The 26318-nt window shown below is 53.6% G+C and overlaps 1 protein-coding gene across 3 annotated transcripts; it reads left to right on the top strand.

Annotated features, from left to right (window-relative positions):
• Positions 1–26196, top strand: PDZD4 (PDZ domain containing 4). 3 transcript variants are annotated; one of them, XM_055564192.1, is made up of 8 exons: positions 1–60; positions 21298–21533; positions 22523–22613; positions 23043–23141; positions 23552–23614; positions 24040–24141; positions 24328–24438; positions 24631–26196. In XM_055564192.1, exons 1-8 carry the CDS (start codon positions 1–3, stop codon positions 26194–26196), a joined length of 2328 nt encoding a protein of 775 aa, XP_055420167.1. The 3 variants fall into 3 exon arrangements, with proteins under 3 accessions (XP_055420167.1, XP_055420166.1, XP_055420168.1); XM_055564191.1 differs by having other exon boundaries at positions 21298–21551; XM_055564193.1 differs by lacking the exons at positions 21298–21533; positions 22523–22613.
• Positions 26197–26318: the final 122 nt, after the last annotated feature.

Below are 26318 nucleotides of genomic sequence, written 5' to 3'. Positions count from 1 at the left end.
ATGGGATGTAATATGTGCGTGGTCCAGAAGCCGGAGGAGCAGTACAAAGTGATGCTGCAGGTAGGGCTGCCCGGCCGCGGGGGCGAGAAGCGGGGGGGCGGCACCTGGAGGGGAGGGCCCGATGGAGGGGCCGGAGGGCCCCGAGCGGAGAAGGTTACGGAGGCATTTTCGTCCTCCGTCTCTGGGGCGGCTGGGTGTTGGTGTCCGTGGGAACCAGGCACAGATGTGGGGGCGGATGGGAGTCCCTGCGTGGAAATCGGGGTACGGGACGCATCCCTGGGGCGCTCGATTGATTGCGAGGCGAGCCCTGGATTCCGATCGGTCCAGGTCGGGAAGTTGGGCTGAGCCCGGGTCCGCTGCGCGAGCACCTCTGGACCGGGAGCGGGGAAACGCGTTGCCGCCGGCGCCGGCGCGGGACGGGGGTTGCATAGCAACGGCCTGCGTTTCCCCGATCTCGCTGGCCCCGCTGGCCCCGGGGCTGGGGAAGGGAGGTGGGCACTCTCGGAGCGCCGGGAGGCGGGGGCAAATCGCGGTCCCCGTGGGGCAGGGGTACGGGGGCCCGCGGGCCGCGCCCCGGGACCCCGCCGACGCCCGGCCGGCGCGATCAGGTACCTCCCCCAGCAACCCCTCTCCGCTCCGGCCCTGCCCAAGCCAACGGTGGGCTCCCAGGCCTTCAGGGCCTCGGGTGAGCGGCCGTCGCTGGGTCTGCTAGAAGGGCAGCCCGCGGCCGTCGGTGCCCGGCCCGCCCTGTGCCCCGCAGGGCCTTTGGGCGGTGGGTGGGAGCGTGGACCCGGCAGTGCTCTACGCCCAGAGAGATGGGAGACTCCAGGTCGCGCTCTCGGACCCGGAGCCGGGCTCCTTTGCCTGTGCGTGGCGTGACTTCGTGAGTGCGTGCTTGTGCCCCGTCTGTGTGTGCGCGGAGGCTCCTGCCACCCCGTGTGTGTGTATTTTCTCTGTGAGCCCTGAGAACCGTCTAGAGACATGTCCCGGATGGCTTGGTCTGAGACGTCCCCCGGGCTCTGTGGAGGGAGTTCAAGGTCAAAGGTGGAGGGGATCTGGACCCAGGGGCAGACCGGGCGCACCCAGGTATACGTTTCTACTCTGGGTTTGTTGGTCCGGGCCGGGCGCACGTGCAGGTCGGAGAGGTGCTGGCTGGGAGAAGGGGTTCTCCTTAGAAAAATTGGGGAACCTCCTGCAGGCATTGGCGGTGGCGCGGGGGAGACGGGGGAGGACGCGGGAGCGCTGAGTGCGTGGTGGGAGTGTAGGTCCTTGGGCCCACCCGGGTAGAAGCCGGCGGCGGGCGGGACGCGGAATCTTGCCCCAGTCTGGTGGCGCTCCTCCCCGCCTGTCCCAGGCCGGTCTCCGTGGACGCGCAGGCCTTCTGCTTTCCCTGCTCGGGGCTCTCCGCCTTCTTTCTGCTCAGCTCCCCCTACCCCCGCCCCCCAGCCCCGTGGTTAGTTTCATCTGTCCTTCCAGGTGTTTGGAAATCTTGGCTTGGCTATTACCATTTCCCCTTCCTGCGATCGGCTTCGGGAATGACCCAGGTTGGGATCACTAGAGGAGGCCTTCCGGTGGAATCCCAGGGGTCGCCCCCCCACCCCCAACCGCAGCCCCGTGCTTGGTTTCATCTCTCCTTCCAGCTGTTTGGAAATTTTGGTCTGGTTATTTCTATTTCCTCCTCCTGCGATCGGGTTGGGGAATGACCCAGGTTGGGGTCACTAGACCAGGCCGTCCTGTGGAATCCCAGTGGTCTGCACCAAGGCTGCAGGGAAGGAGGTTGGGGGCGGTAGGTGCCTTGCCCTCGTTGGTCGATGAGGCCATGCCATCCCATCTTCACAGTTGCCTTTTCTTGCAATCGTTCCATCAAACGGCAAGCAAATCCAAAGCTCTTGAGTTGGCTCTTGATGGTAGTAGCACTTCGTTAAGGGCCAATCCAGTGGGGATGTGTGGAAAGTGGAAGGCAACCTGCCCCACGCTGCAGGCCTGAGTTGAGCCAGCCAAGCTTGGGAGAGGATGCTGCTGTGATCTTCTGGATTCCCCAGGGCAGGAGTGGGGGTCCTCAGGTCTGGCTGGGTTAGCCTTCAGGGAGGCTCCCTGTTGGAGAAAGGCTTGAGGTGAACCTGGACAGGGAAGTCCTGGGCCAGGTCTCCTGGAGGGAGACCCCCAAGCCCTAGGTGAGCAGCTCCCCTAAGAGATGGGTCCTTTTCCTTTCCTAGTCTTTGCCAGCCCTCACCGACCAAGCCCTGGGGACGTTGATCCCTTTTAAAGCTCCCACAGAAGTTTGGACAGAATCGGAGACTGGATGTGGTTTGTTTACCTTTTACATCTTTACATTGATCTTTTAATTTTTATTGCACTATAGTTGATTTATATTATTGTGTTTCTGCTGTACAGCAAAGTGAATTATTTATACTTACGTCTACTCTTTTTTAGATTCTATTTCCATATAGATCATTACAGAGTACAGAGTGGAGTGCCCTGTGTTACACAGTATGGCTGCAGTTTTTTAGAAAAGAAACTGTCCTTTCAAAGGAAAATCAAAGAGAATTGAATTGTAAAAAATCTAGAGAGAAGGGAAAGCCATTAGCTATCCCAGATGACTCCGGGTCTGTTGGCTAGCAGGGACCTTCTCCCGGCTTGAACCTCTTTTCAGAGGGAAGAAAGTTTTTGTCCAGAAGACCAGCTTCCAGGACCTCTGCCTACCTGCCACTTAAATTCTGGTACTTCCCGATTTCAGAGATGCTTCTCCATGGCTTGTCCATATGTGCCTGTGGCCCCAGCATCTTACCAAAATAAGGAACCCCACCAGGACACAGTGCAACCCAGAGACACACACAAGGACACCTACACCACTTGCCATGTGGCTTCCTTATGCCCTGAGGCTCTTTCCTAGGTCCCCAGAGGCCTCTGACCCCCAGGTTAAGAAGTCTCAAGTCTCTATTCTAGCCTTGATTCCAGACCCTTTTCTCCAGATGATTCACAGGTATTTAAAAAAAATGCACACATAGAGAGCTATATTGATGTATAATCCACATACCTTTGCAACATGTACAGTTGAGTGGTTTTTAGTATATTCAGAATTGTGCAACCATCACCAATTCCAGACCATTTTCATCACCTTAAAAAGAAACATTGTACCCATTAGCAGTCACATGCCCATTCGTGCCAATAGCTCCTAGGCTCTGGCAACCACTAGTCTACTTGTCTTTATGGACTTGCCTGTTCCAGACATTTCATTTCAATGGAACCAGTTTCATTTTAGGAACTGTATGATACCTGATCTTTTGTTGTCCAACTTTTTTATCATGTTTTTAAGGTTCTTCCACATTGTAGCATGTTCTCGGTATGAAATTTCTTTTTATTACTCAATAATATTCCATTGTGTGGCTATATACCACATAATATTTATCATCATCCAGTGATGGACATTTGACTTATTGCCACCTTTTGGCTAGTGTGAACAGTCATCCTGTGCACCTGAACGTACAAATACCTGTTTGAGTCCCTGCTTGCAATTCTTTTGGGTAAATACCCAGAAATGGATTTGCTGGATTATATGGTAATTATGATTATTATTTTGAGAACTGCCGAACTCTTTTCTACAAAGCCTACATCATTTTACATTTTATATTCTCACCAGCAGTGTAAGAGGATCCTAATTTCTTCACAGCCTCTCCAACACACGTTTTAGATTAGAGCCAACCTATTATTTGAGGTGGTATCTGTCTCATTGTGCTTTCCAAATGCATTTCCTGATGAGTATCCTTCCTGTACTATTGATTATTTGCTTATCTTTTCTGGAGAAATGTCTATCTTTATGCCTTCACCACAGCTTTTACTAGAGCTTTGTAAATAAATTTTGAAGTGTGGGTCTTCCAACTTTGTACTCTTCAAGATTGTTCAAGATTGTTGTACTCTTCAAGATTCAGGTGTCTGTTCTGGGTCACCTGAATTTCCATATGAATTTTCGAATCAGTTTGTCACTTTCTGAAAAGCCAGCTGTGATTTTGTAGGAATTGGGTTGAATTCATATTGAATATTGCATGGAAAAGATATTGAAATTGTATTGAATATTACATTGAATTTGGGGGAGTATTACCCATGAACATGGGATGTCTTTTTATCCCACTTGTGAAATCTTAGTTCCCTGTCTAGGGATTGAACCTGGGCCCTTGGCAGTGAAAGCACAAAGTCCAAACCACTGGACCACCGGGGAATTCCCCGGGTCTTCAATTACCTTTACCAATGTTTTGTACTTTCGTTAAATGTATTCCTGAGTACTTTATTCTTTATGATTTTATTGTAAGAGTTGTTTTCTTAATTTCCTTTTCATTTTTCTTGTTGCCACTGTATAGAAATACAATTCAGTTTTTTGTATTGGTCATGTATCTTGCAACCTTATTAAACCCATTTATTAGCTGGAATAGTTGTTTTGAGTGAATTCCTCAGGATTTCCTATATATAAGTAGAGATAGTTTTCCTTCCTTTCCAATCTTCCTTTCATTTCCTTTTTTTGGTGGAGCCTTACGGTTCTTGGATCAACCAGGGATCGAACCCCTACCCTGTGGAGTGGAAGCACTGAGTCTTAACCACTGGACGGCCAAGGAAGTCCTGTCTCTTGCCTTTCTTTTTCTTGCCTACTTGCTCTGGCTAGCACCTCCAGTGCACTGTTGAATGGAAGTGGTCAGTGGACATCCTTGCCTTGTTCCTGATCTAAGTGGGGAGGCTTCCAGTCTTTGTCCCGTGAGTATGAAGTTAGCTGCGGGTTTGGCATAGATGTTCTTTATCAGGTGGAGGAAATTCCCTTCTATTCCTAGTTTGAGTGTTTTTATCATGGAGGGTTGTTAGATTTTGTTGAATGGTTTTTCTGTGGCCACTGAGGTGATCCTGTGGTTTTTTTGGCCCTGGGTTCTTCTGATGTGGTCTATCACAGGTATGTCAGAAGTGCAGCCTGTCAGAACCCCAGTTCCATTTCTGTTGTCCCAGTCTTGTCTTCCAATGATATTTAACCAAATGTGGGTGCTGGGGGCCTGGGGGGCCAGGGAGAGCTTGGAAAATCTGGAAATGACTCTTAGTGGGGGGCCGGGTCGTGCAGGTTGTTAGGAAGAGGAAGAAGCCAGGTCACAAAGGGTAGAAAGGACGATAGTCTGGTCACTGTACACTGAGACACCAAAGAGCCTTCGAGAGCCATTCCTGGTGTCCCTGCTTGCTGGGCTTGTGTCCTTCTCTCTGTCTGACACCATGACCCCTTGTCCTGGATCTGTCTGAGCCATTGATAGAAGATTCTAGAAAGGCAAACTATAGTGACAGAAAGCAGATGGTGGTAGTGGGGAGGGGAGCGGGGGCTGGTGGCCTGAAAAGGAAAGTGTTAAGTCACTCAGTTGTGTCTGACTCTTTGAGACCCCATGGACTGCAGCCCGGCAAGGTCCTCTGTCCATGGAATCCTGGTAAGAATACTGGGAGTGGGTTGCCATCTCCTTCTCCAGGGGATCTTCCTGACCCAGGGATTAAACCTGGGTCTCATACATTGCAGCCAGTGGGGATGGCCTGCTGCTGCTAAGTTGCTTCAGTCGTGTCTGACTTTGTGCGACCCCATGGGCTACAGCCTACCAGGCTCCTCCATCCATGGGATTTTCCAGGCAAGAGTCCTGGAGTGGGGTGCCATCACCTTCTCCGAGGGAAGCCCTAGTGGTTAGGATTTGGAGCTTTGACTGCAGTGGCCCAGGTTCAGTCCCTGATCAGGGAACTGAGATGCTGCAAGCTGGCCTCAAAAAAAAAAAGCAGGTGGGGGGCACGCAGGTCAGTATTTGCAGGGATGGTGGAAGGGGTGGGAGGACCCTTTTGGGGATGATGGAGATGGTCACTCTGTTGATTGTGGCGATGGCTTTATAGATGTACACATACCCCTGATATCAGAACTTTTTCAAACTGTATGCTCTAAATACATGCAGCTGATCATATGGCAATTATACTCCAGTAAAGCTTTAAAAACAAGAAGGCAAAAGGAGAAGGGGGCGGCAGAGGATGAGATGGGTGGATGGCATCACTGACTCAATTTAACATGAGTTTGAGCCAACTTCAGGAGATAGTGGAGGACATACAAGCCTGGCAGGCTGCAGTCCATAGGGTCGAAAGAGTCAGACACGACATAGCAACTGAACAACACATACACTTACCAAAAGCACTTTTCTTACCAAAAGCACATGGGAGCTTAGCTTAGCAGGGGCCCCTGGTAGGGCCAGGTAAATCTTTCTTACCTTCTCCTTCAGGGCCCCTGCCAGGGAATACAGTGTGTGGAGGTACTGAATGGCTCCCTGACTCAGTTCCTCAGCTTCTACATGTGCCACATGGGAATACAGAGGGCCTGCCTCCTGGCATCACTGCCATTGAGAAATCAGCAGGGCATTTGGTCCCCTGTAATCTCATCTGGGTGGGCGAGGGGTTGTGAACATCTGATCAGGCACTAAGGAGTGGAAAGTGGATGGAGAAGGCCTTCCTCATGAACCTGTCACAATGTCCAGTGACAGAAGAATGTCCAATATTATCGTGAGAGTTTTCCTAACAAGAAAGAAGGGGGAGGGACTTACCTGGCCCTCCCGGCAGTTAAGACTCTGCCCTTCTAAGGCAGTGTGTTGGGGACCCCCTGGTCTGGGAATTAAGATCCCACAGGGTAGGGTACAAAACCAGACGGGCCCTGAGTTGTGAAGTAGAAAATATGAGATGAGTCAGGCACTGGACAGATACCGAGATGGAGGTACACTGAGTCCTTCTGCACATGAGCCGCGCCAAAAGAAGAAAGACCAAGAAGCTGGGGTTCAGAGCTGGCTTCGGATGTTACAAAGCATCACCCCTCTTTGTTAGTGCAGTCTGTCTCTTCTCAAGCTTGCTTTGAGCAGTGGAAATAAAAGGAATATTTTCATTTTGCATTGATCACTGAGGAAGGCTTCATTTGAATGAAAAGAATATTTCAGTCTTTATGGAGAATATTTGGATTACTGCAAGACATGGCCTTTGCCTTTGGGCCAACCAGGTTAGCCCAGAGGTACGTAGGTGGGAAGCTGTGAGCACGCAACCAAGGATAACCTTAGGAAGTGCTTTGCTTCACTTGTCCAATGTGGCTTCTTCAGTGGGGCATCCCTCACTTCCAGCCTCTCTCCAGGCAGGACTTGAGAGGTGCCTGAGAGGCCTGCTCGTCCCTGGAAAGGCAGGAGGTTCAGGGCTGCTGGGTCAGATTTCAGCTTGCCCCTGGGTGGGCACCACCCACCCTTTGGGGAGGGCTTGGGGGGGACGAGAGACCCTGTGAAGCCCTTGCCTGTGGTCTGAATCCCTTCCAGGTGCCTGCAAGTCCCGGTTCCTCAAGGGGGCGCTCTGGGCCAGCACGACTACCCTGAGGCCCTTGTTAAAATGCAGAATCTGCTTCAACAGGTCCAGTGTGGGGCCTGGGATTACTCACATGCTCCCAGGGGATGGATGTTTGTGCTGCTGGTTTTAGCCTACACTCTGAGCAGTGAGGACCTCGAGTGGGATTTTGGATCAATCCGTGAACCCACAAATTCCATCAGTACCACATCAGTATCACCTAGCAAGTGAGTTTATTACAAATAAAAGGGAGGAGGCCTCAGCTCATATCTATCAAATCAATTTCCAGGGATGATTGTCCATGTGGGGCCCCCAAGGGACATAATCTGCTCTTCCAGGCCACGTGCAGCTCACTGAGCCTCTTCACGTCACCCACATCCTTACCAGTAACCCATAGGCAGCTCACATGGGAACCCAGACACACTCACCACCCCAATACTAAAGGATCCATTGAGATGAAGGTTTCCTGTGTGTTTCATTCTCTCCGATCCTGCCCCTGGGCAGAAAGGGTGGGTAGAGTTTTAGGGGTGGATGGTATAGCTTGTCCAGGCAGCCTCAACTGGGAGCACACCATTCACTGGGTCAGTCACATGTTGTTGGCATGTAGTATTGTTTCCCGCTAGAATTCTAACAAATGAAGGCATTTTGCAGCCACCAGTGCAATTCATCCAGTTGAACTGATCCAGCTGGGGAGCATCCTTGGGTGGTCAAACCATGAGATGAAAGTTGTTGTGGAAAAGAGTCCCTGGGTCTCAAGATATCACCCAGATGACTTGTGCATTAGGAAGGGAGAAGGCAGCTTTACCAGGGAGAGACTGAGTGATCACACTGAGCCTCCCTCACACTGTGTGGGGAGGGACACAGCCTACCCTGGGTGGCCGGTCTCCTCAGAAGGCCTAAGCTGAATGTAACCAGGAAGGAAGGAAGCGAATCCAGACCCTGGGACTTGCTATGAGGCCAGTGCCCTGGACTCTTCCAAGAGGTCAGTGTCATGAAAGTTGTTTTTCAGTGCATAGGTTATTGTAGATACAGGAGACTAGAGACCTAAGAGACTTCCCAGGTGGCCCTAGTGGTAAAAGAACCTACCTGCCAGGGCAGGAGACATAAGAGACATGGGTTTGATCCCTGGGTCAGGATGATCCCTTGGAGAAGGACATGGCAACCCACTCCAGTATTCTTGCTTGGAAAATCCTATGGACAGAGGAGCTTGACGGGCTACAGTTCATGGGGTGGCAAAGAGTCAGACACAATTGAGCAGTGGAAGTGGAAGTGACAAATAGATTCAAGGGATTAGATCTGATAGACAGAGTGTCTGAAGAACTATGGATGGAGGTTTGTAGTGTTGTACAGGAGGCAGTGATCAAAACCATCCCCAAGAAAAAGAAATGCAAAGTCAAAATGGTTGTCTGAGGAGGCCTTACAAATAGCTGAGAAAAGAAGAGAAGCAAACGGCAAAGGAGAAAAGGAAAGATATGCACCTGAATGCAGAGTTCCAAAGAATAGCAAGGAGAGCTAAGAAAGCCTTCCTCGGTGATCAATTCCAAGAAATAGAGGAAAACAATAGAATGGCAAAGACTAGAAATCTCTACGAAAATTAGAGATACCAAGGAAAAATTTCATGCAAAGATGGGCACAATAAAAGACAGACATGGTATGGACCTAACAGAAAGTGGAAAGTGAAAGTCGCTCAGTTGTGTCCGACTCTTTGTGACCCCATGGACTATATAGTCCATGGAATTCTTCAGCCAGAATACTGGAGTGGGTAGCCTTTCCCTTCTCCAAGGGATCTTCCCAACCCAGGGATTGAACCCAGGTCTCCTGCATTGCAGGCAGATTCTTTACCAGTTGAGCCACAAGGGAAGCCCAAGAATACTGGAGTGGGTAGCCTATCCCCTCTCCAGCAGATCTTCCTGATCTTCCTGACCCTGGCATCGAACCAGAGTCTCCTGCCTTGCAGGAGGATTCTTTACCAACTGAGCTATGAGGGAAGGACCTAATAGAAGCAGAAGATATTAAGAAGAGGTGGCAAGAATACACAGAAGAACTATACAAAAAAGATCTTAATGACCCAGATAACCACAATGGTGTGATCACTCACTTAGAGCCAGACATCCTGGAGTGAGAGGTCAAGTGGGGCTTAGGAAGCATCATTAAGAACAAAGCTAATGGAGGTGGTGGAATTCTAGCTGAGCTATTTCAAATCCTAAAAGATGATGCTGTGAAAGTGCTGCATTCAACATGCCAGCAAATTTGGAACACTCAGCAGTGGCCACAGAACTAGTCCATTGTTCATTCCAATCCCAAAGAAAGGCAATGTCAAAGAATGTTCAAACTACTGCACAATTGCACTGTCTCACACATTAGCAAAGTAATGTTCAAAATTCTCCAAGCCAGGCCTCAACAGTATTTGAACCATGAACTTCCAATGTTCACACTGGATTTAGAAAAGGCAGAGGAACCAGAGAACAAATTGCCAACATCCGTTGGATCATAGAAAAGCCAAGAGAGGTCCAGAAAAGCATCTACTTCTGCTTCATTGACTAAAGCCTTTGTGTGGATCACAACAAACTGTTAAAATTCTTCAAGAGATGGGAATACCAGACCTCCTGAGAAATCTATATGCAGGTGAAGAAGGAACAGTTAGAACTGGACATGGAACAATGCACTGGTTCCAAATTGGGAAAGGAGTACAACAAGGCTGTATATTGTCACCCTGCTTATTTAACATGCAGAGTTCATCATGAGAAATGCTGGGCTGGATGAAGCACAAGCTGGAATCAAGATTGCTAGGAGAAATATCAATAACCTCAGATATGCAGATGACGCCGCCCTATGGCAGAAAGCAAAGAAGAGGTAAAGAGCCTCTGATGAAAGTGAAAGGCGAGTGAAAAAGCTGGCTTAAAACTCAACATTCAAAAAATGAAAATCATCGTATCTGATCCCATCACTTCATGGCAAATAGATGGGGAAACAATGGAAAACAGTGAGAGATGATTTTGAACTGTGGTGTTGGAGAAGACTCTTGAGAGTCCCTTGGACTGCAAGGAGATCCAACCAGTCCATCCTAAAGAAAATCAGTCCTGAATATTTACTGGAAGGACTGATGCTATAAAGAAGGCTGAGGACACTGAAGAATTGGTGCTTTTGAACTGTGGTGCTGGAAAAAACTCTTGAGAGTTCGCTGGACAGCAAGGAGATCAAACCAGTAAAGGAAATCAACCCTGAATATTCATTGGAAGGACTGATGCTGAAGCTGAAAGGCCAATATTTTGGCCACCTAATGTGAGGACCTGACTCATTGGAAAAGACCCTGATGCTGGGAAAGATTGCAGGCAGGAGGAGAAGGGGACGACAGAGGATGAGATGGTTGGATGGCATCACTGACCTGATGGACATGAGTTTGAGCATTGGTGATGGACAGGGAGGCCTGGTGTGTTGCAGTCCATGGGGTCTCAAAGTGTCAGACACACTGAGTGACTGAACTGAACTGAACTGAACTGAGTGACTAACACTTTCACTTTCAGAGACCTAAGAACCAGGTGTGTGATCCTTGATTGGGTCCTGGATCTGGGGGAAAAAAAGGTTATAAGGGCATTAGCAGTATAATTGGAGAGATGATTGTGTCTGTGTTCAATCCCTGAACAAACACATTAAGGGTGTCGGGATTTCCCAGGAGGGGAAGCTTGGTGCCAGCTTTTTGCTTGGGAATGTGTGTGTTGAGACAGGAGGGAGCAGGTGCGTGGGATCTGGGTAAGGGGCATGCAGACGTCCCTGGGCAGATGCCATAGACAGATGTGCCAATGGCCCTGTGGGTTGACAATTTTCCAGCTCCAGAGATGGGAAGGCATGAATAAAGGCTTCTTTCTGGGCCCCTGAAAAGAGCCTACCCTGCTCTGGGTATCTCCTTTCTGGGTGCCGCGGAGCCAGACACCCAGCTGCATCCAAGGTGTTCCCTGGACACTGGCGACAGCAGAGCTGAGCTAGCCGGTGGGATTGGGCACAGAGGCTAACTTTGGTTTCTGTTCTGCCTGGCCTCGGTTTCCCAATCCGCAGAGTGGGGTTGGGAGAGGCAATCCAGCCGTGGGCGCCCCTCGAATTATGGCGTCAACCCCCTCCTCCTCTCCTGACCCTGGGTGAAAGGGGCGTTCCCCAGACCTTCCAGGGGGCCGCGGGGCCTGTGGGACCCCCAGTCATCCGGCCCAGGGCTCTTTTCTCAGACTACTCTCCTCGCCCCGCTCAGCGATTCTCAAATCAGAGCATCTGGGACGGATGCTGAGGGCCTTCCACCTGAAGCCCCCAGCCTCCTAGAGCCGGGGCCGGAGATCCACCAAGGCTGGGGGCGGGGGCGGGGGACCAGAGGGGTAGGGGCCGTCGATCGGGCCGAGAAGCGCGGGAGAGACCCGGCCAGAGCGCGGGGGACCGGGCCGGCTGGGCGACCTAGCCTTGCTCGCGTCGCCGCCGCGGCGCGCTCTTTGTCTGCGGCTCCGCGCCCGGGGGGCGGGGCGAGCGCGCCCGGGCCCCGCCCTCTGCCGCCTCGGCCCCGCCCCCTCCCGGGCCGCGGCCGCCTCGCCGCTGGCGGGGGGTGGGGCCGTGCCTCCGGCTTCGCTGATCAGGCCCCTGCTTGATCCCCATTGCGTCCCCGAGCTATCTGCGTTGCTGTTCCCTGACCCCTTGCTCCTGTGTCCTGTCGTTGCCCTCATATCCCCACCATGTCCCACCGGACACCCATGTCCCTTCTGCTGCTCCACCGCCATTTGCCTCGCTCTTGCCCCCTGCCCCCCACCACGTGTTTCCCTCGATTCCACCCCCCCCCAACATATACCCCCTACCCTTTCCAGGTCTGTCCCTCACTCTTTTTTGGCATTTAAAAAATTTTCGTCTTCTGAACCTACCTTTCCCAACGAGCATTCAAATGGTCTCACACGTCTGTCCTGGTAGAAACCAAACCTAGGGCTCTCCCACACCCCAAAGCCCCTTCCACCCCATTCTCTGCAAAAGCTCCCAAAGGCTGCGTCTATACAGGCCGGCTGGGCGTCCCCCTCCCCGACTGCCCTCTTTTAACCAATCTAGAGGGTCCTTCTGCATCCTGATCCCATCCAACCTCCCCTCCTTGGTACACTGTCTTGCCCAGCTTCCCTTCTTCACTTTCCTTCTTTGGGTGACTAAGCTCTGTATCTCTCTCTGCAACTGCTCAATGTCAAGGTGCCTTTGGGTCCTCCTTGGGCCTCTTATCTCCTCCTACACTCAATCCCTGGCTTATATACCTCCATCTCAGCATTTATAAAGGGTCTGCCTACAATGCAGGAGACCTGGCTTCGATCCCTGAATCAGGAAGATCTCCTGGAGAAGGAAATGGCCACCCACTCCAGTACTCTTGCCTGGAAAATCCCATGGACAGAGGAGCCTGGTAGGCTGCAGTCCATGGGGTCGCAAAGAGTCGGACATGACTGAGCGACTTCACTTCACTTCAGCATTTTAAGTCAAGGACAGTCAATCCCTACTTGAATTCAACAACAATGGTCATATGACACTGGTTTGGTGGCTTGGTTGGAGACTCATGTAGGTGGAGTGGGGGATATCTGCAAGTCTCAGGAACTTCAAAGCAGAGATCAAGATTTGCATCGGGGCTTCCCTGGGGGCTCAGTGGTGAAGAATCTGCCTGCCAGTGCAGGAGTCATGGTTCGAGCCCTGGTCCGGGAAGATCACACATGCTGTGCAGCAACTGAGCCCATGTGCTAAGAGAAGCCACCTCAATGAGAAGCCTGTGCACAACTCGAGAGTAGCACTGGCTTGCTGCAACTAGAGAAAAGCCCTTGCAACAACAAAGACCCAGCACAGCCAAAAATGAACAGATTTAAAAACTTATTTTTTAAAAAATGATCTGCATTGAGTAAAACCAGTTCCCCAAGTCCTGCCTGTCCCCCAGCTCTGTGTCTTTTCCAGTGACCTGCATCTCTGTGAGGGCACCTGTGGTCTCTGTGGGTTCAGGGAGCAGTTTTAATTTTTTATTGTGGGCAGCGATGTATGTCATAAAGTTTCCCATTAGTGACATTTGAGTACTTTCAATGTGGTGTCATTGTCACCACCACCTAGTTCCAGAACATGGTGGTCACTCCCAAAGGGAACTTCCTACCATTATGCAGGCTCTCCCACTCTCTCTTTGCACTCCTCGACTTTCTGTCCTGATGGGTTTGCCTATTCTGGAATCATACAGCATGTGGCCCTCTGTGCCTACTTTCGCTCACTTGGCTGGGCTGCTGGGCTGTATTCATCCATGCTGTATTATTAGCATGTATCAGGACTTCACTCCTTTATATGGTGGAATGATCTGCTGGGTGGATATTCCCCCATTATGCTTATCCATCTGCTGGTGGACATGGAGGAGGCTTCCAAATTCTGCCTATTTAGAAAAATGCTCCTGGGAATTTCCCTAGCATTGCAGCAGTTAGAACTCAGCACTTCCACAGCTGGGACCCAGGTTCAATCCCTAGTCATGGAACTAAGATCCCCACAAGCTGCGCCACGAGGCCAAAAAGCAAACAAACAAAAAATAGTGCCGATATGAGCGTTTGTGTACAAGTTTTTGTTAGGGTGCCTGTTTTCCATTCTCGTGGTTATGCTGGATTGTATGGCAGCTCTAGAGAGTTTTCCACATCCACTGTTCTCCATTGACATTTCTGCAGCCTCATGCCCTCCCTTACTGTGCTCCTTCTAATCCCTCTGATTCCCGGAGAAGCCCTGTGGAGACAGCACAGCAGGACCTTGTGCCTGGAATCCTTGTCCTCACCCCCTGGGGCCCCCCTCAGTGCAGTGGGCAGTGACCCAGGCACCCAGACTCTTTGCCCCGGTTCAGCCTCTGATGCCAGGGGGCAAGGGGGGACCTCCCCTTCCTTGCTAACCTCCCCAACACCCTGGATTGTTAGAAGGGTCTTCCCCTGCCCACCATGACTGCCTCCCACTTAGCCTTTGGAGCTTGGGTTGAGCCAGTCCCTGCGCCAGCTGTGTGCCAACTGTGTCTCCTCTCCCCTATTCCTCCCACTCTCACCCCTCTCCCCAGCTGCCACAGGCACCTGCCCTCTGGTTGTTGGAGGGGTCTCACCCCAGGGCCTGGCTTACTTTGAGGGGCTGGGGTTGGCAGGGCCCCCCTCTGAAGGCAGACCTGGGGGCCTGCTGTCTTCTCCCCCCTCTCTGACTGGTGCCTCGTGGGTCAGTGTGCCCCCATCCCTGGGGCCTCCTGCTGCCTTCTGCTCAGACACGGGGCTGGGGGAGCTCGGGGCCCATTCCTTGGCCACCCACAGAAAACCCCTTCTGCAAATGCAGCCCTAGAGCCGGTGGCAGGGTGCACATGGGGGAAATAAATGGAGGGTGGGAAGGAGTCTGCTCGGTCCTGCCCTAGGCCTGAGACTAATTGACAGCCCCATGACAAGGCCCTTCTCGAGCCTTCCAGAACCAGCTTCCTGGTGTTCCCTGGGGTGGGCCTGGGACCCTCCTGGCCACTTCCCCTAAGGGTGGGCACTGCAATCCACTCAGGGGATCCAAGGTCCTGGGAGCTGCCCCTTCCATTTTAGGGACACCTGGACAAGAGCGTGCCTCCCCTGAGCTTCCCCAGCTCAGATCTGGATGTGAAGTCTGATGTGACTTTATCACCACTGCTCCCAAGGGGCCTGAGCCCAAAGGCTGCACCCCCCCGCCCCGGGCCAGGCCTGCCCAGGGGCCGGGAATACAAAGCTGCCCCTGAGCCTGGGGCCTCGGGAAAAAACTCAGAGCAGGGCACAGGCTAGATGGTTCTTGTCTGTTTTCTCTAGGTAGCCAAGTAATGTTTACGGGAGAAAATGCTGTAAAGAACAAAAGACGAAAGTCACCTAGAAATACTAACTCCCAGAGATAACCAGCCACTGCTGGAGGAGTCGCTCAGTTGTGTCCCACTCTTTGTGACCCATGGACTATACAGTCCGTGGAATTCTCCAGGCCAGAATACTGGAATGGGTAGCCTTTCCCTTCTCCCAGGGATCTTCCTAACCCAGGGATCCAACCCAGGTCTCCCACCTTGCAGGCAGATTCTTTACCAGCTGAGCCACCAGGGAAGCCCAAGAACACTGGAGCGGGTAGCCTTTCCCTTCTCCAGGGGATCTTCCCAACCCAGGGATTGAACCCAGGTCTCCCGCATTGCAGGCAGATTCTTTACCAACTGAGCTATGAGGAAAGCCCTGACCACTGCTGACATTCTTCCATTTTCATGAATTTCCTTCCAGTCTTTAAAGAAAGGATTGTGTAATAATACTGATGCAGGTACCAATGAATATATATATCAGGCGCGCCCATTCCAAATAGTTTTCACAGCCCCGTTCACTCTCCAAGCTGCATACTTGTGGCACTACGATGCTCCTGTGGGCGCATATCTCCCTTCCCACCTGCACTCCATCAGCTCTCGAAACTGGGCTCACACTGAGCTCTCCCAGCAGGTGCTTGATAGTTTATTATGAGACTTGTCCAGCAATGCTATCTTTTTGAAGTCCATAAACAGTTTTTCAAAAACAATTTAGCCATGGTATATAAAGTTGGGAAGAAGGCAAATTCTCAGATCTTCATTTCCCTGGAACAATGTTTCTATATATTCTTTTGCAGTCTTTTACCTTAAACATACATTTTACATGATAGTCATCAGAATTCATGTGTCATTTTGTATCTTTTTTGAGAAACGCTTGTTAGAAGACTCTGGTAGGGCAGCTGTACATCTCTATGAGGCAGACACTTGTACTAAAGACTACTGTAAAGTTTTTGGCATTAGAAATAATGCTGGTACCTCCATACATTAAATAGAGAATGACCATATGGCCCCAAATATTTGAAAACAGGGTCTTGAACCCTTGGACACAAATGTTCACCATAGTGTGATTCACAATTGCTAAAATGTAGAAACAAACCAACGTGTGTTGAGGGATGACCGATTTATCCACTCAGTGCAGTTTTCTCGAATAGGTTGCAATATTACCCATAAAAGAAATGAAGTACTGATGCCTGCTGTCATATGGGTGGACCTAGAAAACATTTTGTGGAAAACTGCAAGACGTACTGGACCACCTGTTGTAGAATTCCACTTAGGAAATGTCTAGAGGCAATTGCACGAAAGAAAGATTGGTGAGTGCCAGGGTGGGATGAATTTGGAGAGACTAGGTAGGGGGTCTCCTTTTAGGGGCTGAAAATGGCCTGGAATTAAATAGATGTGATGGTTGCATGACCGTTCGGAGGCATGAAATGCCACTGAGTTGTACACCTGAAATGGTTAAAATGGTAAATTTGACGTTTGCTGTATTTTCGCACAATATAATTAATAATGAATGCTTCTCTGTTCTGAATATCCTTATCATTCATGTAATATAAATTCTGATTATTTTAGGATCTATTATTTATATGAAATATACTGGATAAAAGGATATGATGAACATTAGCAAGGTTCTTTGTAGTTATCAAGATTCCTCCAGCAAGTTGACCATATTGTGTTTGGGGGTGAAACTGACCTTGGGCCCACACAGAGCGCCCCCGACTGGGGATTGCTTCTGGGTCTAAGCAGGAGCCGGGTGCCCCAGCTTTGCCTGGAAGACAGACACGGGTACAGCGCTGAGGGCCACTTGGAGCACTTCTCCTCTGAGCCAGGGTTGTGCCATCGGTCCTTGGGCCCGCTGACACGCACCCTGAGCCTTTGACCTCCCATGCTGGGAGGCAAGGCCCACGGGTAGCCTCCAGAACCTGATGGAAGGCGAGTCACCCTGAAAATGTCTGCTTGGCATTCTCCCTGGGGGGGTAGGGGGGTTGCCAGGCCTTGCGTGACTCTTGGGCTTGGAAGGGACACACTGGGGCATTTCGCCTTAAGTGAGTGTAGCTGTCCGCGAAGCAAGAAAGAAGGGCGTTGGAGGGAGAGAAGGCACCACAGGGGCCCAGCAAATGAAAAAGTTTGGCTGGAGTGCCAAGACCATCTCCACCTCGTCCACAGCTGCCACCCCAGAATCCCCTCCAATTCAGCCAAAGCCCCACCTTCTCCCCCCATCCCAGGGGTACCCACCATCCACACACCCCCAGCCCCTACTATATATAGTCTGCTCCCTGCCCCTCACCAGCTGGAGATACCAACCGTGGTGGGCATGTCTGGGTGAATGGATAGTTGTGACACGTTCTGCTCTGAGTGCTTTTTGGCTGGTCCTGGAAAACGGGCACTAAGAGATGTATACCTGACAGATGAGGAAACGGGGGAGGCTAAAGGATTCACCCAGGACACAACGCCCGGGCCATAAACCTCTGCGCCCCAAGTCTCACCCCTTCCGCATCCTAATAGGTAATGGCCGCTGTCCCTCCATGTGGATGTGTTCTGGATTGTTTCTCAAGTATTGCGTGTGTACTGCCATCCAACCTCGAGGTGGGTCTTGTGGGTCTCAGTGTTCTTCCCATCCCTGACCCATCCCTCCCCTCCCCTGTCCAGGGGGATTCAGGTTTGTCACCCCGAGGTACATTTTCTCCTATCTGTGATGTTCATAAGCATGTGTATTGCCACAAACCACGTGTACGAATATACCACAACTTTTGGATCCATTTTACCAATGGCAGACCTGCACTCTTTCTGGTATTTACATCCCACTGTCCTGAAGGGGCATCTCCTCAACCCTCCTCAAAAGAGTTCAGGGTCCCTTTTCCTAGAATCCCTGCTTCCCTACTGAGTTCTGGATTTTTCCAGTGTCCTGTTTAGTTCAGTTCAGTTCAGTCCAGTCGCTCAGTCATGTCTGACTCTCTGCAATCCCATGGACTGCAGCAAGCCAGGCCTCCTTGTCCATCACCAGCTCCCGGAGCTTACCCAAACTCATGTCCATCAAGTCAGTGATGCCATCTAACCATCTCATCCTCTGTCGTCCCCTTTTCCTGCCTTCAATCTTCCCCAGCATCAGGGTCTTTTCAAATGAGTCAGCTCTTCGCATCAGGTGGCCAAAGTATTGGAGTTTCAGCTTCAACATCAGTCCTTCCAATGAATATTCAGGACTGATTTCCTTTAGGATTGACTGCTTGGATCTCCTTGCAGTCCAAGGGACTCTCGAGAGTCTTCTCCAACACCACAGTTCAAAAGCATCAATTCTTCGGCACTCAGCTTTCTTTATAGTCCGACTCTCACATCCATACACGACTACTGGAAAAACCATAGCTTTGACTAGACGGACCTTTGTTGGCACTGTTCTGTAGGAGTTCTTTATTCTGGATAATCCTGTGTCCGTTCTGTGCCTGTCCTAACTGTAGTTATGATGTCTTTTGTTATCCAGAAGTCTTATAGTTTAACACAGTCAGAGTGATACCTTTTTCCATTCTTGTTCACCCATGTTTTATCTTCAGGCGATTCCCTTGCTGTCTGGTGGTTAGGCCTGGGTGCTTTTGCTGCCATGGCCCACATTCAGTCCCTGGTCTGATCCCTGGTCAGGGAACTAACATTCCACAAGTCGTGAGGCCCGGCCAAAAGAAAAAGAAAAAATGGCTTCTCTGTCAGCACCATAAAAACACTTATCTCACTCGTCCAAGCTAGTTTTAAAGCTCGATCCATTTAGGACTTGGGTCCATTTCGAATTGGCTTGGTGTGGGTTTGGAGCAGTGGCAGCCAGCCAAGGAGGTGGGGCGTGCCTCTGGCGGGTGTAGACTGTGATCTTACCTTGTGGAGGACTCTGATGGGCTGGCTTCGGTTCACACCTGTCCAGACAGGAGCAGGGACATTTGAATGGTGGCTTGGCCCGTGCACACATGTCTTTCTCTTCTTCATGGCTGAAGGATGAGGGAGCATGAGAAGTGCAGAATACTGCTTTGATCCTTGCCCTGAATGTCGTCATCTTGTTGGTAGCCCTCACCCTCCCTGGGAGGCGCTCACATCTTACTTGTCCTGCCCTGTTCCTGCCCCTTATTAGCTCTGGGGGCTCAACGGGATGGCTGAGGAGGAGAGGAGGTTGAAGGCGCCCCAGGCGCTCGTGGCAGGAGCGGCCCCAGAATTCTAAGCCTCTGCACCCAGTGCTCTGCTTCTGCCTGGTACCACATGGGTCAAGGATCGGATGGCTGCAGGGTTATCACAGGGGTGGCCTGGATCTGCGTGTGTGTGCCCATCCCTCTCTTGACATCCCAGCCCACCCAGCTCTCCCCTCCCATTGCCTGGGCCCAGTTTCCATAGCAAAGCTGTGGCTGGCTACCGTTTCCAGGGAGAAGTACATCCCTGTGTTTCTCAGCGTCACCTGAGCATCCCACTGCACACCATGAAAATGTGAAATACGCCTCCTTCTGAAAATCCTGACTGCAGCAGCTCCACACGTCCCCTTCTGGACTTAAGGGCAATGGGGCATCAGTTAATGTTCTGAAAAACCCTGGTTGGGAGTGTTTGTCGATTTCTGTGGTGTGAATATTCCCACCACGACCACCACCCTGGCGTCACCGATCACTGGGTTGGGAAGAGACGCACAGCCACCCACCATCCTGTGGCGTGTCCTTCCAGACACACTAGACTAAAGGAACCCTAAGGGGCCATATAACTGGAAAATGTAGTAGTTAGAAAACCATGAGTTTGGAGGATTCATGGCCTTTGTTTTTAAGATAATTCATTTAGCTGTACACTTGTACCATTGAAAGGTCGATAATGGATGTGTGTTAACGGATGCCTCAAACATTCCTTGACCCTTTTGGCTCTGCTAAGGGCTTCAAAGCCAGTCTGCCCATTCCCTTGGCCCCCAGCCTTAGCCAGACCGGCCTTTACACACCCCCTGACGTACATAGCAGCTGGGCCTTTTCTCCCACGCACCTCCCTTCCCTCCTCTGTTTATAACTGCAACCTCCCTGGCTCTCTTGATCCTCTAGGGCTGTGCTGATAACATTCTACAACTAATATCTGTTTCCTTGATACTCTTTGATCCAATAATTCCACTTCTGGAAATGTTCTCTATCACCACCTAGATTATACAAAGACATACATAGATAATAGGTACAGAATGTACAAAAAAAGGTGTCTCTGCAACCTTCTTTCTGATTGAGAACCACTAGTGATAGACAGTAGAGACCAAACCAACACAGAGTGGATGGTCCATGAATAGGCTGCCTGCAGTCACAAAGTGGGAAATGACCAAGGAGGACATATGCCAACAGTCACAGCTTTTACATCCCTGAGATGGTGGGTGATTTCTATTTTCTTCTTTAGGATTAAGTCTTTCTCAAATGTTCTACAGTAAAACTCTTTATTTGATAATTAGATAAACCTGATTAAAAAATCTTTCCCGACTATGGAAAAATTGGGGAGAGAGGAAATAATTTCCTGAAATTGCTGCCTACAAAGGACATATCCAGGTAGCCACAAGATGACTATCTGGGTTCCATGACTCAGAGGAGCCACCGGCTGTCCAAGGGTCCTTAGGACTCTGTACTTTCCTGGAACGACACTCAGGGGCTGGGCTGTTCTTGACAGCCCTGAAACCACAATTTTGCAACTATACTGGCCATCTTGGTGAAAACCCTCATTCCTGGAGACGCCCAGCTTGGGGGAGCACTATCACAATTGAAGACTAGGAAAACTGTGGTCTTATCGGGGCCACTTCCTCAACCCCTCTCTTGGGCTCAGGTGTGTGGCATCCTTTTCTTTGTCGCAAGCCTTGGCTGCCTTGAGGATGGAGATCCAGTCCTTCGAGCCTTTTTGCTCTTCATGGCCCTTGCATCTGAACCTGTTCGTGGACTGACTTCCATTGGCAGAAGGCAGTCAAGCTCTCCCTCCCAACTCGGATGCTCGAAGGAGGAGGAGGGTGGCCCAGCAGGGCTCTAGGCGAGGCCCTCCAGCCCTCGAGGTGTGGCCCTGCCATCCCCAGATGGCTCAGTGCGGTGGCGGAGGGGGCCAGGGTCAGCAGGGCCCTGGCGCGTCCTCACCGGGGCGTGTCTCTGCCACAGGTGAACGGGAAGGAGCTCTCCAAGCTGTCTCAGGAGCAGACCCTGGAGGCCCTGCGTGCCTCCAAGGAGCCCCTGGTGATCCAGGTGCTGAGACGCAGTCCCCGCCTCCGGGGGGATGGCTCCTGCCACGACCTGCAGCTGGTGGACAGTGGCACTCAGACGGACATCACCTTCGAGCATATCATGGCACTGGGCAAGCTGCGCCCACCCACCCCGCCCATGGTCATCCTGGAGCCGTTCGTCCCATCTGAGCTGTGAGTTGCCCTCAGGAGGGCCCCGGGCCCTGCCTCCAGAGAGGGCACGCCACCTGGGGCGGCCATCCCAGGCTACCCAGAGCTGCTATGTTGTCGCAGCTCTGGGCATGGTGGGGAAACCCCGAGTGGGTGCCCTCTATGGCAGAAAGCAGGCTCCTTGGCCTGCAGAACTGACTGTCACACCCCCGGGCTCAGGAATCTCTGGGCTTCTAGCCTCTGGCTGGAGGCCAGCTGGTTTTGGGCCCGGGGGGTCTGACACGCAGGCTTCCCATTGTATCTACCCCCAGGGCCACAGGAGAACCGTCCTGGGACCTTGCTTCCGGAAGATTGGGGGTCCTCAGCTATTCCTCCTCCATTCTCTCTTCTCCTCTGCCAGCATCACCCCTCAAATCTTCTTGCATCTTTGTCTGTTCCATTCCTCTTCCTGCTTTCAGCTTCTTCCATCCCTTTGACTTTCTTCTTTGGCCCACTCGGAGGAAGGGCCTCTCCTCCAGGCCTGATGGCTCATGACCGTGTGAGCGCTGACTCGTTTCGCTAGAGTCTCCCGGGCAGCAGGGAGGTGGTCCCGTGATCCCCTCCTCTGCAGAGAGGCAGACCCAGGGCTGGCAGTGGCCAGGTTAGCCTCGGGGCCAGGAGGGCTGCCTCTGGATGGAGACTGGGTCCTGCTCCGCTGCCCAGCCATCCTCCAGGGCCTGAATAACTCCTGGGGGCACTGTGTGAGTGGGTCCAGTGCCAGCTGGGAGGGGCGCCTGCTGACTGGCATGGTGAGAGGCATTGAGCTGGGGGTCAGGACAGGAATGGTCCAGGGCAGGGTGAGGAGAGCTTAGGCACGCCTGGGTCCTCGGTGCGGACGACCTCACAATCCTGTTCAAGATATATTCCTGGTCTCTGCCTGGGTGCGTGTAGCGCAGGAGGAGGGGTATGGAAGAGGTAGCTGGGCTGCCACCTGATGCCCCACTTCTCCTGGGCAGCCCCCCCATCAGTCATGAGTATTATGACCCAGCGGAGTTCATGGAGGGCGGCCCGCAGGAGGCAGACCGGATGGATGAGCTGGAGTACGAGGTGAGACGGGTGGCCAGCCCTGGGATAGCTGTTGGCCGCCCAGCTCAGGCCTGGTTCCCACTGCCCCCAGGTGGCCAGACCTCACGGTCCTGTCCTGTGCGTGGCTTTTTACTCGGGCCCAAGGGCCAAGTTGGGCTGAGTCGGGGAGGGCACACGTGAGATCCCTCGCTTGGTCTGTGTTGCTGAGTCTGTGTCTCGTGCCTGTGTCTATCCCATGAGTCCCGTGTGTCCTCTGTGTGTGTCCTGGGTGTTTCCTGGGGTAGGGGAGACCACGGGACCTGTGTGCCGTTTGGGATGGTAAGAGAGAGCCTTGGGAGCTCGGCTGATGTGACACAGTCCTGGGGTCAGGGCTGAGCCGAGGCTGCCCCCTCCCACCCCCCTGACCCCCCCGCAGCTTCTCATTGTCTGTTTCTTCATCTCCCATGGCAGGAGGTAGAGCTGTATAAAAGCAGCCACCGGGACAAGCTGGGCCTGATGGTCTGCTACCGCACAGATGAGGAGGAGGACCTGGGCATCTATGTGGGAGAGGTATGAAGCTGGGAGGGGGCAGGGGTCTTCTTGAGGGCTCCATGCAGCCTCCCTGTGCAGCAGCCTCCCTGTGCAGCAGCACCCAGGAGGGGCCAGGGCACCCCGGGGCTCTAAGGCTGCTCAGAAGGAGCCCACTTAGCACCACAGGGAGGTTGCCGGTCAGCGAGGCCAGGGCAGCCCATAGCTTCTGTGTGTGTGCAGTCAGCTGGTCCTCCCCACAGGACCCGGGCTTGTAGTGGAAGAGCCCTTCCCAGCAATCACAGGGGTCCTTCTCCTCACCTGTCTGCTGCACTCAGAAAGTCAGCCCCCTGTTCGCTTGCGGGGCTGCCCCGAGGCAAGACTGCCCCTTCCTACCAAACGGGCACCTTAGTGGAGGGGGCCGAGGCCCCATTGATGCCCGTGCCTTGCAGGTGAATCCCAACAGCATCGCAGCCAAAGATGGCCGGATCCGTGAGGGAGACCGTATCATCCAGGTGAGCTTGGGGGACAGGCTCTCTCCCACTCAGAGCCTAGCCTGAGGCCGGGCAACCCCCCACCCCCGTGCCTGAAACCAGGGCTAGGACTCACCTCCCTGCTGCACAACCATGCCCCCGGCTCCTGTGTGCCCATGGGATCTGCTGGCATGGCAGGCCCCTTGCTAGCCTGTTCCTCCGTGCCCCCGACATGAGCAGGTCTCCCACTCCACGTGTGTCTCTGAGCACACGTGCTCTTGGGTGGGCCAGGTGGTCTCCATCCATGGCATCTTCCACTTGCCTCCATCTTGCCAGACTCCAAGAGCCTGTCCTGGCCCAGGGTGCTTGCTTTGCAGCTCCAGGGGAGGGGGACCCCTGTAGCTCAACTGGGCCCTGCCCCCAAGCCAGCCCCGGGATCTCCGCTGATGGTCCCTGGCCTGCCGCAGATAAACGGCATGGATGTCCAGAACCGGGAGGAAGCGGTGGCCATCCTGAGTCAGGAGGAGAACACCAACATCTCCTTGCTGGTGGCCCGGCCCGAGAGCCAGGTGGGTGTGTGCCCACTCAGGTGTCCTGGGCCCCCGACCCTGGGTTAGGGCTTGGGCTTTCTGGCACCGATGGGGGGCAGGGGGGTGCGATTCCAGGGCCCATTGCCCTCTCTGGGCTCTGATGAAAGGGGGGCGCTCTGGGGTGGTCCTTGAGGCCACAGGGACAGCACAGGCCTGTCTCTGCAGCTGGCAAAGCGCTGGAAGGACAGCGACCGGGATGACTTCCTGGATGACTTTGGCTCTGAGAATGAGGATGACCTGCGGGTGAGGAAGCTGAAATCCCCCCCGGCCCAGCAGGTGAGGAAGGGGGGTGCGGGCGGGGAACCGGGTGCAGGAGGGCAGAATGAGGAGGGGTTTGGGGGGGCTGTAGGAGATGCAGCAGACCCAAAAGAAGCCCTTGTAATCCCCACCCCCTGGCGACATCCCCCCCAACCCCGCCCTCCCACCCGATGGGGCCCCCACTGAGCAGGACTCCTCTTGCCGCCCCAGCTTGGACACGAAGAGGAAAAAGGGGCCCCCGAGGCGGGCCCAGGCCTGCACAACAGCCAGGAGCTGGACAGTGGGGTGGGCCGGACAGACGAGAGCACCCGCAACGAGGAGAGCTCCGAGCACGACCTGCTGGGGGACGAGCCCCTGAGCACTGCCAACACGCCTGGGCCCTTGCGCAAGTTCGGCCTGCAAGGGGACGCCCTACAGAGCCGTGACTTCCACTTCAGCATGGACTCCCTGCTGGCTGAGGGCGCGGGGCTGGGCGGCGGTGATGTGCCGGGCCTCACGGACGAGGAGTATGAGCGCTACCGTGAGCTGCTGGAGATCAAGTGTCACCTGGAGAATGGCAACCCACTGGGCTTGCCCTTCCCCCGGGCTGCGGCCAGCCACGGCGCCCTGGATGTCAATCGCAATGAGAGTGTGGGCCATGAGCTGGCCGTGCTGGAGGAGGAGCTGCGGCACCTGGAGTTCAAGTGCCGCAACATCCTGCGGGCACAGAAGATGCAGCAGCTGCGGGAGCGCTGCATGAAGGCCTGGCTGCTGGAGGAGGAGAGCCTGTACGACCTGGCGGCCGGCGAGCCCAAGAAGCACGAGCTGTCTGACATTTCCGAGCTGCCCGAGAAGTCAGACAAGGACAGCACCAGCGCCTACAACACAGGCGAGAGCTGCCGCAGCACCCCACTGCTGGCCGAGCCCCTGCCTGAGAGCCCCCTGCGGCGGGTGGCAGCAGTGGCGGGCAACTCCAACCTCAACCGGACCCCCTCGGGAGCCCCTGGCGCCGCCCAGCCCAAGGCTGCTGCCCCCCCTCCCGTGGGGAGCCCCGCCAAGTTCCGATCCCTCTCCCGGGATCCCGATGTGGGCCGGAGACAGCACTCGGCTGAAGAGCGGGTCCGCCATGGACCCAAGACAGGGGTGGCCCTGGAGCGCGTGGGCCCCGAAGGCAGCCCCTACCTGTCGCGGCGCCACCGCGGCCCAGGCCAGGAGGGCGAGCACTATCACAGCTGCCTGCAGCTGGCCGCCCCACGCGGCCTCGAAGACCTGGGCCCCGGCCCCTTGAGTGTGGCCGCTGGCCCCCGGGTGGGTGGAGGGGCCGCGGCTGTGGGCCCTGAAGCACCCCGCATGGAGTGGAAGGTCAAAGTGCGCAGCGATGGGACCCGCTACGTGGCCAAGCGACCCGTGCGTGACCGCCTCCTGAAAGCCCGGGCCCTGAAGATCCGCGAGGAGCGCAGTGGCATGACCACCGATGATGATGCGGTGAGCGAGATGAAGATGGGCCGCTACTGGAGCAAGGAAGAGCGGAAGCAGCACCTGATCCGGGCCCGGGAGCAGCGGAAGCGGCGCGAGTTCATGATGCAGAGCCGGCTGGAGTGCCTTCGGGAGCAGCAGAACGGAGACAGCAAGGCTGAGCTCAACATCATTGCCCTGAGCCACCGCAAGACCATGAAGAAGCGAAACAAGAAGATCCTGGACAACTGGATCACCATCCAGGAGATGCTGGCCCACGGCACACGTTCGGCCGACGGCAAGCGGGTCTACAACCCTCTGCTCTCGGTCACCACCGTGTGAGCACCCTCTGTGCTCCAGGGCGCGGGTCCAGTGACCTGGCCAGATCCCCATCTCCTGCCCTCGCTTAGCATCTGGCCTGTGTCTGTGTGTGAGCGTGGGACTTTGCTACCCAGACAGAAGCT

This window comes from Bubalus kerabau, chromosome X (genome assembly GCF_029407905.1).
Source record: "Bubalus kerabau isolate K-KA32 ecotype Philippines breed swamp buffalo chromosome X, PCC_UOA_SB_1v2, whole genome shotgun sequence".
Lineage (NCBI taxonomy): Eukaryota > Metazoa > Chordata > Mammalia > Artiodactyla > Bovidae > Bubalus > Bubalus kerabau.
The sequence above is the reverse complement of the archived record's forward strand: the minus strand, read 5'-3'. Positions and strand labels throughout refer to the sequence as shown.